The 16,582-nt window shown below is 38.7% G+C and overlaps 1 protein-coding gene across 2 annotated transcripts; it reads left to right on the forward strand.

Moving 5' to 3' along the window:
- The first annotated feature begins 1 nt into the window (after position 1).
- Positions 2–16,332, forward strand: LOC132200191 (proto-oncogene tyrosine-protein kinase ROS). Of its 2 annotated transcripts, none has more exons than XM_059625454.1 (33): positions 2–385; positions 3,302–3,358; positions 5,773–5,923; positions 6,394–6,617; positions 6,698–6,967; positions 7,288–7,441; positions 7,720–7,836; positions 7,897–8,197; positions 8,450–8,662; positions 8,749–9,068; positions 9,127–9,449; positions 9,504–9,704; positions 9,762–9,951; positions 10,004–10,174; positions 10,254–10,418; positions 10,470–10,639; positions 10,710–11,123; positions 11,189–11,461; positions 11,516–11,700; positions 11,755–12,011; positions 12,069–12,257; positions 12,311–12,549; positions 12,614–12,761; positions 12,818–13,062; positions 13,126–13,489; positions 13,666–13,869; positions 13,930–14,166; positions 14,229–14,475; positions 14,526–14,631; positions 14,805–14,999; positions 15,061–15,485; positions 15,553–15,689; positions 15,745–16,332. In XM_059625454.1, the coding sequence occupies exons 1-33, from the start codon at positions 266–268 to the stop codon at positions 16,032–16,034; spliced, it is 7,302 nt and encodes a 2,433-aa protein (XP_059481437.1). In that variant the 5' UTR covers positions 2–265; the 3' UTR covers positions 16,035–16,332. The 2 variants fall into 2 exon arrangements, with proteins under 2 accessions (XP_059481437.1, XP_059481438.1); XM_059625455.1 differs by having other exon boundaries at positions 6,698–6,817.
- The last annotated feature ends 250 nt before the right edge of the window (positions 16,333–16,582 follow it).

The following is a 16,582-nucleotide window of genomic DNA, read 5'->3' on the forward strand; positions in this document are numbered from 1 at the left end:
CGCCGCTCGTCCGTCACTTCTCTCGCGCGCCGCACACGTTGTCCGCTCCGCTCTCCGCTGTCATTCGTTTTCCTGCTTTCGTGCGCAGTGCATCGCAGCTCGCAATTCCTGCCACCGAGAGACAATTTATCAGAACGTGATTATCCTTTAGTTTTCCTTTTTTCGGCCGCTCTTATTTTCGAAATGGACCAAATCTGTCCTCTCGACCCACGTGAAGCCGCCGTCGACCAACTGTTATGCGAATTATCCGCCAATTAAGTGCGAAATGGCTGAGCTGTGGCGATTGATGTCATCGCTGCTGCTGCTCTTGTGGACGTTCTTCACGTGCCACGGGATCATCATCGAAAGGGCCATCAGTGAATCCTGCATTCTTCACTTCCAGCAGGTAAATTTAAATCAAAATTTAAATTGCTTCTTCATTTTTTTCCCAATTCTTAAACAAATTCCTGCGATTTACATCCCATTTCCATTTATGTATTATAATTAACTTAATATTTTATTATATAAGTTTTTTACTAGAGATTAAGTCAAATTTTAAATAAATATGCGTAAAAATCGCTGGAGTGCGTGCTTTTTGTCAGACCAGGCTCACCTATTTTTTACCTGCACTTCACCTGTGCTTCACCTGTATATCACCGGTGGTGAATTGATTTCATATTTTAAGCCCTTGAAGGACATTTCAAAGCATATTTGATCAAACTTCGCCTATCTTCAAACAATTTTAATAATTATTTTCCACATTTCACTCATGTTGTGACATTGAAAAAGAAAAAAATACCTTCACCTGTACAGGCACATGGTGACTTTGACGCACGTATTTTACGCATGTGTTTTCTCTTATTCAATTAGAGAAACATTGTCTCTCGTCTCTCAGCAGATTTACATATTATATTTTTTGCCTGAGAAAAGTGAGAAATGCTAAAAAATTTATGAGAGTTTTTCTAAAGATTAAAATTTTTATCATCAGCAAAATAAGAAGATTATTAAACATTTTCACTGATTGTTTGAACGAATTGATGTACTTCAGAATTCTACATTTGAACTTCAAAAATTTTTGCGGAAGTAAAAATTAAGCAAGCTCGTCAACCACAGCAGCGAAACCCCTGTAATATTTTGATCGCCGTTTAAGGGAAGTCTCGGGCATGCATGCATGGCCGAGGGATTGTTTGTGTTTCACTCGTGCACATTAGTCTACCTGTCCGTGTATTATTTCCTGTCGGTGCGTGATTCCACCCAAAAAGGTACATGCACCAGTTGAGAGAGCAAAAATGTGGGAGAGAGAGAGCGAAAGAGCGGCGGAAGCAAAGTTTGAATGAAGGCTGCCGGGGTGCACTCGGGCAGAACGGAATCAACCGCCGCCGATAAAAAAGTGCTTCACCCCGACAGGTTAGGCAGGTCGGTCGCGGACCAGGACAGGTGGTTAACGAGCGATCACACAGGGACGTGTGAAATCAAACCTGCGCTTAAACGGTCGCGTTTTGCGATGAGGCTTTAAAAGTGCCACCTGCGCTTAATTCTTTTAATACCAAACGAGAATCCGCTTTGATTTAATATCAGTTCTCGGTTAAATGCCTGATTTTTTTTTTAAATTTTATTTAACCAAAGGCTGGATTTAAAACTTAAGATTATTAAAATCTTTTGATATCGGGCGTTTCAGCAGACATCTGCTTAGAGTTGTAAACCCTTTCTTCTCTTTTTTCCAATTTAGTTTTTTTGTTATTGACCGAGAAGAATAAATAAATCATATAAAAGATGATTATAAAAAGACAATTTACATAGATTGACAGAATTGTTAACGTTTAAATTTCTGATTTCTAAATTTTCTGATTTAAAAAAAATTATTTTAAAATATTTATTTTTATTTTGGAAGCTTTATTTTTTATTCATATTAAATATTAGAAATTTTTTAATTAATTTAGAGTGTTTTGAGTTTGGATAGAGCTGAAAAGGAAAGTGTAAGATCTGATTAAAAACACGCCAGCAAGCGTGTCATGCGGCCAAAAGCTGGTTACGCCGAACGTTGGACATAATCGACATAATAGACGGGTGAAAAATAAACAGTGCGTCTGAGTGGCTCCTTGATCGTGGCCGGCCTTTTGCAAGCTTGACCTCTTGTGATAACGAAGAGGTCGTTTCATAAAAATACATTTTCCATTTGATGCAGCGGCGCCTCTAAAACATAATTCCAATCGTCTTTTGCATTATACAAATATTGAAAAATTTTAATGGAGTTTTGCAAATTATTTTTAAAAATCAATTACTCATTAAAAATAAAAATTATAGGGGGCACGAGATGTACCAGATTGTTTACATTTAAATTTTTTGATTATTTTTTGTGTCTCAAAAGTTGGTTGGACCTTATTTGATCAGACCTTTGACTTAGAGGCGCCTGTAACTTTAAAGATCATATCGACGTGTAGAGGACGAAGAGACGTAGCTACGGAGAACAAAATTGATTGGGTTACAATTTTTTGAGACGCATTTATTCAAATTATTCCACACAAAATTAAAGTGATGAGGATACAAAAAATTATAATTATATGATTTTCTCAAAGTTGAAAATGTGTTTTGGTCCGATTGGTTAAGGCTAAGGGCATATATTATGGAAATTAAAATTAATGCACTTGATCCCTGGCCCTCGCACTTATAACTGTGGCAGTTTGTGCGGTTCTTTTAGAGACATCATAAATGTGTCTGCGCGTCTCCCCTGCTATGATTCTCAACATGCAAATTCCCGATAATTGTTTTATTCGAAATTCGTTCCACTTCTCATTTTTCTTATCATTTATATTATATTATCCTTATTGCTTGATGTTAAATTCCAAAATAATAAAGTATTTATATGAACGCATAATTTTTGCAAACATGGATATTGTTAAAATTCCAATTCGATTGAAGTTTTTTTTAACCAAGTTCTTCAGCTTGTGGTATTCACAGTTGAGAAACTTTTCCCAATATAATTTTTATTTTTATAGACGGTGGAGTGATATGAATTTTTATCTGGCTGATTTTGAGGAAAAAATTGTACTGTTTATAGCACAATCCCCTCCCCACTTAACTCTGGCTTGTAATTAATTTTATTTTCTACCCTCCAAATCCAAATTTTTTTATCAAAGAATTTTTATAAATCTAATTCAATAGTTTTTCAATGAAGTCTTTTTGATGATAAACCCTTCTTTTATTTTTGCTATTTTGCTAGCTGCTGGGATAAATCTATTAAATTTTAAACGCATCAATGCAGTATTTTTTTTATTTGGCCAGATTTTCAATAATATTAAATCATGTTTCATTATTTTTCCAGAACGAAAGTGGAGTTACTACCGATGCTGAATGTGGAGACCTGTGCTATGATAATGAGGTAAGTGTTTTTAATTCAATTTCTCTAAATAAAAAGAGAAATATAAATAATTTTTGAGCGTTCAAAACTGGCACTCGCAATGGGAAGCCTTTCCTACTCAAACCGCACCTCTCATCTCACATATCCGCTAATTTCGCTGGATTTCCAACGGGTCTTTGCCAGCAGCCGGGGCCATTTCCTTTTTTTAGAGGTGTCCGGTCGGTTGAAAAATAAAATACATTAAATTGATTTCACCCTCACGTGGCCATTGAACCGTAATTGTGGATCGGAGGAAAAAGGAAGCGCTCGGGGACAGGGAGGAAGCGGCGTTTGAAGGTGGGGTGGCTGCGCTGCCCGCGCGTCTAACTCGCGGTGCAATCGAATAATAAGAAAGAGCGAGAGTCGTTGGCGCGCTCGAAAGCAAGGGCGGTGTGTATTTAGTCGGTTTTATACATTCGTTGTTCTAATATCTGGGTGCTGCGCGCAGCTTTTATTGTTATTAGCCGTCTGTGCGTCCTGCAGGGAAAATCGCTTCATTCGCTTCTCTCTAGATAGATAGATAGATACACACGCACTCGCTTGGCTGCTGATGCTGCGCTGCACAATTGACAATGCGCGCGGTGCTGAATAAATTGCACGTTTCCTGTTTTGCAGCAGCTAGATGGATGATCTGCTACACGGCTTTCGTTCGCAGCCAGCACTGCCACTGCGGTTCTGCTCATTGAGCAGACTATCGCGAAAAATTGACGGCGGAATTAAAAAATATATATACGGGGCCCACATAATCGCAATCGAAAAAAAGGGGAAATTTTTAAGAGTTTAATTATTTAGTGAGCTTTCATTCAAATGAATAGTTTGATAAAAAAAATCAATATTTTAAAGCTGGAAAATTATATGAATAAAATTTTAATTTTTTATCCACTTTTTTTCATTTTATTCGTGATTAAAATACTCATAAATACTGAAATTCAAGCTGGGACAGCCCTAATATTTAATTTATATATATTTTTTTTAGAAACGCTCAAAATCGTATGTCTGTGTGGCCATGAAAATGAGCCTAATATCCAACCAGTGATTGTAACACAAGCATGCACTCGTAGTTCCCAACACGGTTAACGCGAAAATGATTCTAGCCATATGGCCGTGTGTCTTTTCCCAAAGCGATCTCTGTTAGGACAGGACTGTGTGCCTGCGCATTGTTTGTTTTTTTAGAGGGTTATGAGCAGAAAGCTGGCGTGTCTGGTAAACGATTGGTACAAAAAATCGGTAATGAGCGGCTCAGTAATTATTTATTCTTTTATTCTCTCAGCTGTCTTGTTAGTCAAATTGTTTGGCCGCGATTTTAAGTACGGCCATAAAATTATTTTTCCCAAGATGTTCTTATATGGATAAAATTGCCATCTAAAAATCAGCTTGACATTTTTTTTCAAACTCTCTTCACTGGCAGTTGCAAAATATTAATTGATCTCCTTAAGTAATAATTAATTAATTTTAGTCTAGGAGAGGAATAACATTAAATAAAAATCAGAGGTGTATGCACCAGTGTTGAAAGTGATATTGTACGTAAAATAAATAGATAAATAAATCGGCGCCGCTTGTGTGGCACAAGCAAAAAGCAGAGCACATGTCACAGCAGGAACCTACGAACACACCTCATTTGTAGTTCTCACCCACCTAATTTCTTGTGCAGGCAGAAGTGCAAGCAAGTGTGTGTTTTCTTGAAAAACAAAACCTGAAATGCACCATGCCCCTTAATCAAACATCCTGTTCTCAGCCGTTAGCGTGCGGTGAGCAGTTTTACACAAATATCGGGAATCACCTGCGGGTCAGAACTATTTGGAACCCTTTATATAATGTAAAAAATTTTGGAGCTCTTGCACATGGATTTTAATTTTTATTGATTTCGATCCCTCGAAGAAAAAATTTAATAAATGATTACGTTGCAAATTGAAAAGATTGGCATTTAATGGGTTGTTAAAATTTATGTCAGTTCAAGAGCTTTTCGTTCTTATCTTTGTGCCCTTAAACAAAGACAGATCAGTGTTCTCTGCATTTTGTCGTGCAGTTTTTAAATCAAGAATATAAATCTGACTAACATTATCCGTGCCGAGCGCGCAAAGAATAGAGTGTGGTTTTGCTCGGGTATCGTTCTTTTCACTACACAGCTATATAGTTCGTTCACGAAAACCACAAGCATTTTTTTCGAGTCTCACCTTTCCTCCCTCAAAAACAAAACCGCACTCGCCCCTTTGCGGTGTAATTTTTAGAGAAAATAATCTGTCGAAAACGAGGAAACGTGAAGCGTGGGAAATTAGCACATCTTGAACGCGTGTTGTCAATAATATAAACATGATTGCTTTCTTTGCTTTGTCAGAGTAACATGAAAACAGTAGTAAATCTTTGAGGTTACTCACTTTGCTCCTGTAATGTTGCAGATAAAACGAGGCTGCTCTGCGTGGACGCAAGCCAAAAGATCAGGCTGCCGGCCGGCGTGTCACGGCATTCAAGACCTTTCGCCACCTCGAGAACTCTTCTGCGTCATGAGTTGCAATTACGCTTTGAACCAGTACGTGCAGCATCTCAAAGGTAGGACGCTTTGATGCCTTGGTGATAACACAATTTTTTTTCCTTTTTACTGCCCCTTCTTTTCGTATTATTATTTTTATTGGGGCTGTTTAGAACATTTAACAGAGAGAGCAAAAGATGTGGGCGGCTTGGTTATATTTTCCTCCCGACCCCCTCTGACGGAGAGCAGACACGCAGCAAAAGAGGATCGGGTTTCTCCTTGACACAATCCATGGACTAGTTAACTTTTAATTAGTCGCGGCAGACAAATTGCCCTCTTGTACACACGCCTCGCTAAAGCCATCTCATTTTTCCCAATTGTCTTATAAAATGTTTATATATTACTTTTTATAATTGATTTTTTTAAGATTTCTTCTATTTTAAAATTATCAATAATAGCATTTAAATTTAATTGTTTATTCTTCACAATTCAAGTCTAAATTTCTGTATATTGAAAAAAGGCCTAAAAGGGATTTTAAATCTGTGCATAGATGAACTAGGCTACCCATCGACGCCTGCTTTGGTCGCCGACTCGCTCGATTCCACGTCCCTTAGCCTTGAGTGGAATGGGGTCGGTGAGGCGGACACTCTGTACGGCATTCAGTGGAAGTACGAAGAAGTTCCTTCCTCACGCTGGACTTACTGCTGCAACCAAACAATGCTTCCTGGGACGACACGTAAAATCGACAACCTCGTTCCTTACACTAAGTACCGAGTAAGTGCGCGTTTTGCCCTTTTAAACTCATACTTGTAAATTGTCAATTAAATTAAAATGTTTTATTGTTTGATTGCCAGTTCCGCGTCGCAGCTTTGGTGTCAAACCATTCAGTGTCGCCACAAATGGTGCAGTTCTCGGATCCAAGCGTGGTGATCGGCACAAAGGCTGAGGGCCTACCTGCGTCAGCGCCGCAAATGGTCAGGGCAGTTGCAGTGGATGCGACTCATGTGTCTGTCACTTGGTTGCCCGGTGCTTTTTCGAGGGGTCCTGTGTTGTCTTATGTGTTGTATTTAAATGAACTTCCCTCATTAACATCAAGTAACCAAAATGCCTACTCAGCGGTCAAGGTATTATTAGCCAACTTGTTCATTGGTTTTTATAATGAGACTCGTCGAAGGCTGCAAAGTATTAGAAGCCTCAATTATTTAAAATTAGTTTATGTGTTTTGGAATGTTTTTCTGTCTATTGGTTTTTTATAATCATTGATTATTTAGGAAAATTAGCATGCTGTTTGATTGTGGGAAATCATTACAAAAATATTTCTGCATTTCGTGTATTTTGAATTTAATTGGGTTGTTAGAATATTTTAATGTTTTTTCCATCATAGATTATTATTATAAATTTTCAATATAATATCACCTAATATCATATGTTTTAAAATTTAAAGGACATACCAGTAGTCAGCGCCGAGGAGCCTAAGTACTACTTATGGCAAAAAGTCCCTCCTGGTCGAGACTACTCAATCAGTGTTGCTGCAAGAAACTGGGAAGGAGAAGGTCCAGCCTCCTTGTCTTATGTTTCAACTCCTGAAGAACCAGAAGGTTAGTTATTTAATTTAATCTTTTTTAATGTTTTAAGATATTTTTTGATCAACGAGCCATATTTTGTATACTATTTATTTTATTTTGTGGTAGAATTTCGCTTGTTTTGTGAGTTGAATTTAAATTCAGCTTATTTATTTTTTTACTCGAGTCAGTTTTGTTCAGGACAAGATCAAAATCATTTTGAAATTTAATGCACGTGTATATTTTTTACCTTAAAAGCGCTGTTAAATTTTTTTATTTAACTAAAAGTATTTTCTAAAAAAAATTGTTTTTAGTCTTCTCAGATGAAAATGCACAAGTCCTGTTGTGTACAGAAGACATAATTTACAGACTAGAGTTGGATATTGTCGGAGATATAACTGAAGTTTACCGCTCTAATTCCGAGCTTCTTGGTAATTATTTAAATGTCTATCGATTTCAAATAATATTCTTATTATAATTGTCCCTTTAAGGCTGTGCCGTTCATTTGCGCTACAAATACATATTCTTCTCTGACACGAGTGGCTCCGTATTTCGGATCCCCATGAATTTTAGTGCAAATCCAGAACTTGTGATCGACAAGTCCGTCTTGGGATTTGAACCACTGTCCCTAAGTGTAGACTGGCTGAATGATGCTCTCTACATTGTTGGCGAAGCAGCAGATCATTCAAAATGGTCCATTTCCAAGTGCTTGCTAGATGGCCAAGGCTCGACAGTAACTTATGCCGGTCTCAACTCCAAACCTAGGCAGCTGCAAGTGGACCCCTACAATGGGTTAGTATTTTGGAAAATTAAATATCTGAATTATAATGATTATTAGTATGGCATATAATCATGTTAAAGAAAGGAAAAAATTAATTAGCTTTCTCCTCCTCCTTATTCCTTTTTTATTATATTCTTATGGAAAATAAATTAAAGAGATTGACGCTGATCTTATTCCAATATCAGTTCAAACCTACATGTTCCCCATTTTTTTAAAATTATATTTTCTCGATCTTAACAAAATGTTTTTTTTTTCAATCACAGCTATATCTTTTGGATCAAAAGCAATGCTCAAAATGAAGATAGTTTGTACCGCCTTGATCTGGCAGAACCTAGTAACGGCGTAAAACATGGAACCAAGCCAGAGGTTATCATAGAGAACACAATGATTGGAGCCTACACTATAGATCACACTGGTCTGCGGCTCTTTGTTGCTGACGAAAAGCAAAACACGATTTTTTCTGTTTCACTTGATGGGTTAGTCTATTTTATTTTTTAATTTTGTAGACATGTAAAATGTTTGAATAAAAGATTTTTAATTTATTAATTTTTTTTTTAATTAGGAATGAGAAATCCAATATTAGGCAGAAGACTCAAGAGGCTGAATTCAAGAAGGTCATATCTTTGGTTGCCGTCAATGGACTTTTCTTCTGGACTGATGGAGCATCCATCAAAGGCGAAGAACACAACCCAGTGGACAAACGTTACTTCCATCACATATTTCCACACGTCACTCAAACGAGCCAGTTTTGCATGCTGAGTCTCTCTCAGTCTTCGCAGCAAACCCCAGTGCCAGTCAATCCTCCAAACTCGTTGCAAGCCATCTTTGGTCATACCACTGCAAAGCTGGCTTGGCAAGCGCCTCATTTGGTTGCTGGTCAAGGTATACTTATTTGTTCAAAAGTATAATCGTTTATTTTTCATTATATGATTTTATGCAGGCAAAGGCGCTTGGCAAGATTGGTCGTACGAGGTGCAGGTCACAAACGAAACTGATGGGTCGAGCAGCACAATTCGCAACATCACCTCCTCTTCTTTAACACTGGCACCAATTCAGCCCTTCACACACTACACTTTCCGAGTTGGCGCTTACACGTCTGCTGGCAGAGGCCCCTGGTCAAGCAAGTTCCATGGAAGGTCCTTCAAAGCCCCACAACCTGGCCAAAAAGAGGTCTCAATTGTCTGGGGAACTGAGGAGGGTCTCGTGCAGACGGACACGACTGGCGACAATTTGGAAACATTGGTGCATACTGATTTGCTCAGGGTTTGTAATCAATTATTAAAAATAATAATAATAATAATAATTTAATGTTTTCAGGACTTGAACACCGCCTTGTTTGTGACCACAGTTGCTTGGTTCAAGGACATGCTTTACTTTTCTACAAATTCCTCTAAGACTATGTGGTTCAACACAACGACCAAGGAGCACGGCCTTGTTGCGGGAGTTGATTCCGCAGGGAGTATCGCCATCGACTGGCTGGGAAAGAGGTTGTATTGGTCGAACCCCAAGCAATCATTGGTAATTTTAATCAGCATTTAAGTACAACCAACAGTTAAAAAATATAATTTTTTCCAGATTAAGAGATGTGGCCTAAACGGAGAAGATCCAGAGCCACTTCCAATCTTTGAAGTGGCCAAAGAAATCCATGTTGACTCGCTGAATGCTTACATTTATTGGTCTACAAGCTATTCTGTCTCGAGCACAAGGTTGAATGGCGGAAACAAGACCGTCTATTACCCTGCTACTCTATTCAGTGGAAAGCAAGGTAATATTGTTTCATAAAAAAGTTTTGTTTTTCAATAATTAATATGTGTTAGTCATGGGAATATCACTCGACATTGAGCGTAGTGTGATATTTTGGATCGTCAGAAGCAACGATGGCTCTTTGCTGTATCGAGCACCCATGTCTCTGAATGATCAACAAATTATTAGCCCGAGTGTCATTGAGCCTGAAAAAGTCATCAGTATTGCTAACCCTATAGTACAAGGTATTTTTTCAAGCTGAAAATATTTTTTAACATATATGCTAAATAATTATAATTATTTTAATTATATTTAAAATTCCAGGTCCACTTTGTTACTTCAGCGATCATCTGCTTTGGCTTCAGGATAGCAATGTGGCTGTCATCTCAGATACCAATGGTGAGGGAGCAGCCATAATTTCTGATACTCGACTGTCTGGACTCTACGTGGTTGCTATCATTGACCGTAGCACTCAGCAACATCCATCAAGTACATTACTCAAAATTGCACTAAAATCAAACGCTAACTTATATATTGCAGATGAGACAAACATTGAAGTCATTCCATCGGCCGTATCACAGTCGTCGATCAGATTTGAGGGGACGTCTCATAACGTCAGTTTGGTTTGGGAGCCCGTTAGCAATATTAATTATGGAAAAGTGTTCTACGACGTTAAAATTATCAATAATTACACCAAAAAGGATTATTTTGTATGTATATAACTTTTGTTTTTTATTTCATTTTACCAATTATTAATGTATGATATTTTTTTATCCTCAGTTTGACACATCGTCATCCTTTGTGAACCTAGGTTTAATCACTCCGTCCTACTCTCCCATGAAAGTCATTATCAGAGCCTACACGTACTGGGGTTCTGCACCAAGAGAAGCACCTCTCATTTTGCGTTCACCAGTAGCAACTCCCACGGCTCCGATGGACCTAAGGGCCTTTGTTTCATACAGCAAAACATCGCCCGTCAGCACCATTACATCAGTGGTAGTCACTGTCAGATGGAAAATACCTCTGGAGCCAAATGGTGTTATCGGAAGCTACCGTCTCAGAATTTGCAACGAGCTCGACACAACCAACTATGATGATGCTGATGATGAGGATTGTAAAAACATTACTTTGAAAAGCGATGGGCTCGAGTACACTTTAAATCATCTTCTGACAGACAGTCAATACAATCTACAAGTAAAATTGCTATCCAAATTAATTTTTTTATTTTTGAATTAATCATTTTTTGCAATTTTATCAAGATATGGGCTCGCACAGAGGCAGGAGAAGGAAATGGCAGTGATATTGTATGGTTGGACACAAGCATTGAGAAGCCTGTACCGCAGCTGCTGTTGGTGAAGAAGGATGAAATTGCTGTGCTTGACATGGACTTGTCAGAAATGAGCCATACAATTCCACTGAGAGACTCAGTTTCTGCCGTAACATACCTGGCCTCCGAAGGTGTGGTATTCTGGTTGAGCAAGGAGGGCCGAGAAATTAGCAGCTGCACATTGAATTGCACCATTTCAACCAAGGCAAGTTTACACCACGCTTTTTCGTTCAATAAAATATTTTATTTTTAAATTTAGATCTATCAACTTTTAAACCCTGGATCAAATCTTGTGGTCGACTGGATAGCTCGAAAACTTTACTGGTCAGAGCAACTCATCACGGAAAATCACATTTGGGCTCTCAATCTGCAGAGCATGAAAGCGGCCAAACTCTTAGTCCGCCCTGGAGCTATATCTGGTTTGCAAGTTTCACCTCTTTCAAAGTAAGTCTTAATTTATCGATAATTTAGTTTCATTATATATTATTTAATTTCAAGCAAAATCTTCTGGGTTGAAGACAATGGGAAGAATGTAGACATCATGCAGAGCAGCTTGAGTGACCTGCTGCCCACTTCATTTTTGCTAAATGATAGTTCCTGCAGTTGTCCAAAAACCTATCTCCCTGGTCGGCCCTTGGCTATGGATTCGTCAAGTGACAAAATCATTTGGACAGACGAGTTGATTGGCGATATATGGTCTGCAGACTTAGATGGATGCAACTGCAAAATCGTCGCTAGCCAGAATCTGACACGAGGTATTTTTAATTGTACTAAGTTCAAAGAAATTTTTGTATTTTTAAATAATTTAACAGGCCTCATTGTGAGCTCGTTGGCCTCAGACATGAACTATGCTTATTGGCTTATTGCCAGAGATGGCTCCGTTTTCTCATCTCTCAAAAATTCATTCGGAGAATACTCGGAAGATAATTATGCACCAGTGCCTTTAAATGAGAAAGTAAACCTTTTGCTCGCAATTGGATCTCACTTGCAACCTTACCCAGGTAAATGAAAATAAACTTTATCTTTCAGCTTTTTTTAAATCGTAAATTCACAGATCCAGAATGCCTGAAGTTAACACCTGAAATGGCACCGTTGGTGACCCCGAAACAGCTCCTGGTCTCTGCTGACTCGTTAACTCTTTCCATGCCATCACTTGAAATAAGCGCGGACGAAAATTGTGGCAAATCATCTCAGCCCACGCCTCATTACCATGTCTACTATTACCACACATCGTGCATGGATGATGAGCCCGCTTCTTGTGACGTTGAGTCTTTAGACGAGTGCAAATACATGGTTTGATTTGAAAATTATACTTTTATGAATTTACATTTAAAAATTATTATTCCTTTTGCTGCAGGGGACCTTTGAGCCCAAACTGACGATTAACAATTTAGAGCCCTTTTCCTGTTACGGTGTTTTCCTTGCTGTTAGAAACTTTTACACAGAAACTCTACAAGAGCCACCAATTTTTGGAAGTCCTCAAATTTTCAAAACTAGAGAAGGAGGTAGAATAAAAATCGTTTATCATTTCCTTTTGAAACTAAAATTAACAAATACACAGCTCCTAGTGAAGCACGAGATGTGCAACTGAAGCTCCTTAGCCCATGGTCAATCGGCGTTTCGTGGCTCCCTCCATTGGAAATCAGAAGCTTGTCTGTCAAGTATGATCTTCTGTGGAGCACTGATGGCATGGGCTTCAGCCCCAGACAATTTGGAGAAGTGCCGGTTGACAACTCAAAACAATATGGTGCTCGGATTACGGCTGCAGTTGACAAACTAGCGCCAAATCAACTGTATCTAATCAAGGTAAAATATTGTCATAAAAATTAATCTTTGATTATATAATGTATGAACTGATTTCACTCATAGGTGAGAACTTACTCAAAAAGTGACCGGATGCTGCAAAGTGAGAGTCTGCCGTTGGAAGTGAAAACGCTGCCAGAACCAAAAGACATAGAACTTGTAAAAGCTGGAGCCAATGTTTTGCATGTCAGCTGGAGCAATGCCTTGCCGGAATCAGTGGCAAGGTTCATGAACATAAGATATGCTATGCAGTTTGCCAAACTCGGGGGCAATATTTGGGAAACAATCAACGAGTCTGACCCTGGCTTATTCACTGCTAAGCACCTTGTACCCAAAACCAGCTACCAATTCCGAGTTCAGCTATGGTACAGTGAAAATGGATCTCCAGTCACTTGGCCTCAGGACAGTAGATTTTCATATGAAACACTTGGTAAATATATAAATCATCACTGTCACAGAAAATAGTCCGATCTCCGAGTGGGGCTCCACGACCCATCTATCACATTGTTTCTCATGGGAAAAGGGGAAGATCGGACAATTTTCCGCAACAGTGACGAAATTTATTTAACATCACGATTTTCCTTGCAATCTTTTTATTCTATATAGTCGATCGTCCAAGTGCTCCTGGTACACCTTATGTTCAGATCTTGACGTTAAGTGAACAGCAAGTCCTGTGGGAGCCATCCAAGAGCAATGGTGCAGACATAGAGATGTACATACTTGAGGGAAAAGCGGTGGAAAATCAAATACCGAGCACCTCCGCTAGCAAAATGCAAAATGAAGAATGGACCTTATTGTATAACAGCACTGGTAGGCTTTTTTTATTCTAAAATTATATCACTGCAACTTCTATACAAGGCATATTTTTAGAAAATCACTGGTTGGTGAGAGGTCTCATGCCAAGCACCAAGTACATCTTTAGGGTGCAAGCGTACAATGCTTTTGGCTACAGCAACTGGAGCCACTCGAGCAACATGTTTGACACTGCAGAAAGTGCAAGGCTCAGTGAGGGAAATGCAAGCCAATATACTGGATTTTTCTCGTTAGGCATACCTATTTTTACCTTATGCCTATGCACAATTTTGGTCGTTTCAATATTCATATGTGGTAAATTTATAAATCTATTTTACTGTTCAAGTAAATTTTAAAATTTACTTTCATTTTTGCAGTGTGCCCCAAGAAGGGAAACAAAAGTTTACCAGATCCCATGGTGCCTATCAGTAGGCTCAACCCTGACGTTGAACTCGCAACTCTCCGAGAAACCCCCCGAGGAAGCAGTGGACTTCCAGTAATGCAGCACACAAACACTATGTACATGTCGTCTTACACTCTGAGTGAATCTGCTGGTGACTCGACTGAAGAAAATTTACTGTCGTCAGGAGACCTTGAAATTGCAGCATTACAACACATTAGAAGGTTCATTTTTGTTTTGACAATTGACCGCCAGTTTTAATTCTTTCCATTAGGGACCAAATAAAACTGACCTGTTTCTTGGGTAGTGGTGCCTTTGGTGAAGTCTACGAAGGGGAAGCTAAAGAGTTACCTGGGGGTCAAGAAAAAGTTGCTGTCAAGGTATTTAAAACTTGAAATTTCATTCACTTTCCTGAAAATATTTTATGCAAGTTGCCTGATATTATCTGAACGCAACATGCTAAACGCTTGTGTTGAGCAGGTTGCATATATCTTGAAAGTTCCTCAGATCGCCTAATTTTTATTTATAATTGTTAATTAAATATGATTTTCAGACCTTAAAAAAAGGAGCCACTGAACATGAGAAAAAAGAGTTCCTCAAGGAAGCTCAACTTATGAGTAACTTCCGCCACGAGCATATTCTTCAAATGCTTGGAGTGTGCCTCGACAAAGAGTCCAATTTCATTGTGATGGAGCTGATGGAAGGAGGGGACCTGCTCAATTTCCTTAGAACCAGTAGACCTTTAACGGTAGCAGCATTTTAAATTCATGAACCAAAAATATATTTTTAAAATAAACTTTGCGCTTCAGAGATCCGGGGAAATGACCCTGATTGACCTTGTGTCAATGGCAGTCGACGTCGCAAGAGGGTGTCGATACCTCGAAGAGTTGCGCTATGTGCACAGAGACTTGGCTTGCCGAAACTGCTTGGTCTCGTTTTCCGGCTCAAACCGGGTTGTGAAAATTGGCGATTTTGGTCTTGCCAGGGATGTGTACAAAAATGACTATTATCGCAAAGAGAGCGAAGGCCTCCTGCCAGTGCGGTGGATGTCGCCAGAGAGTCTCTTGGACCGCGTCTTTACCACCCAGAGTGACGTCTGGGCGTTCGGAGTCATAATGTGGGAAATCCTAACTATGGGCCAACAACCCTACCCAGCCAGAACAAACCAAGAAGTTTTCAACTACGTCAGCGAGGGTGGCCGACTGAACCGACCTATTAACTGCCCTGATGAAATGTAAGACAAGTCAGAGTTGTAATTTTTTGAAATTAAATGAAATTTTTGTCTTATTTGAAATTCACAGGAACTCGATGATGGTGAGATGCTGGCACACCAATCCCAAATCAAGACCAACCTTTAAGAATTGCTTAGACATCCTTGAGGAGCTGAAGGTCAAAGTAGAAGAAAATCCAGCTCTTTTGATAATGAGCGACACATTTGGTTAGTTTTTTTTTCGCATGGAAATGAATAAATCAATAATAATAATAATTTGAAGGTGACCCTTCAGTGGATGGTCAAAGTAACCTGCATCACCCATCAGTGGTGTACCTCCCTCCTGAATCAAGGTCTTCCTCAGCAGCAAGCACCGATACCAATAAATACTTGCGGGTCGTCACTCCAGCCCACTCAACTGAATTTGACCCAACCAAAGACTCAGACGGATACGTCACTCCATGCATGTTACCTGCAGGTTTGCAGTCAATAATCAACAAACCTCTGGTAGCTGAGGAGCGGCCCCCAGAAGAGCATGTTGTCAAAATAAACTGTTCAGTGCTCAACGATTAATTACGAGAAAGCTGTGTTGCCTCCGCAGCTCAACCAAAGTGGTGAACTTTGAGCTCGAGGTTCTTTGTCGCCTTAAAATTGTAACTCAAGTGTGTCAAGGAATATGAAGTGCCAGTGAACAAATTTTGAACATGAGAAAAACTAATTGTCTTTTCTCATCATAATGCTGCATTTTAATGCACATACTACTCAATGTTGCATTACCTTTGATTTAGATAAATATATGTGACTGATACCATTTTTTGTTTGTAGGTAATATACCTTTAATGTTGAAGCCCAATATAAACTGATGTTTTCTCAAATATTTATTTATTTTTTATTCATCAACCCTTAATTCTCAACTTATATAACTTTTTATAGAAGCAAAAATTATTTATTACGACGGATATTTTTCAATAGCTAAATAATGTCAATTAATACTGCTTTGTGCGCTCTGTCTTTTATAAATTTTATGTCGTATAAAATCTGAAAAATCTCCCTCAAAATTGATTATTTTGTTATCTCAACATCCATACACAATCAACATAGCATCAAAGCTTCTCAATTTG

This window comes from Neocloeon triangulifer, unplaced genomic scaffold (genome assembly GCF_031216515.1).
Source record: "Neocloeon triangulifer isolate White Clay Creek 2 clone unplaced genomic scaffold, ASM3121651v1 ptg000014l, whole genome shotgun sequence".
Taxonomy (NCBI): Eukaryota; Metazoa; Arthropoda; class Insecta; order Ephemeroptera; family Baetidae; genus Neocloeon; species Neocloeon triangulifer.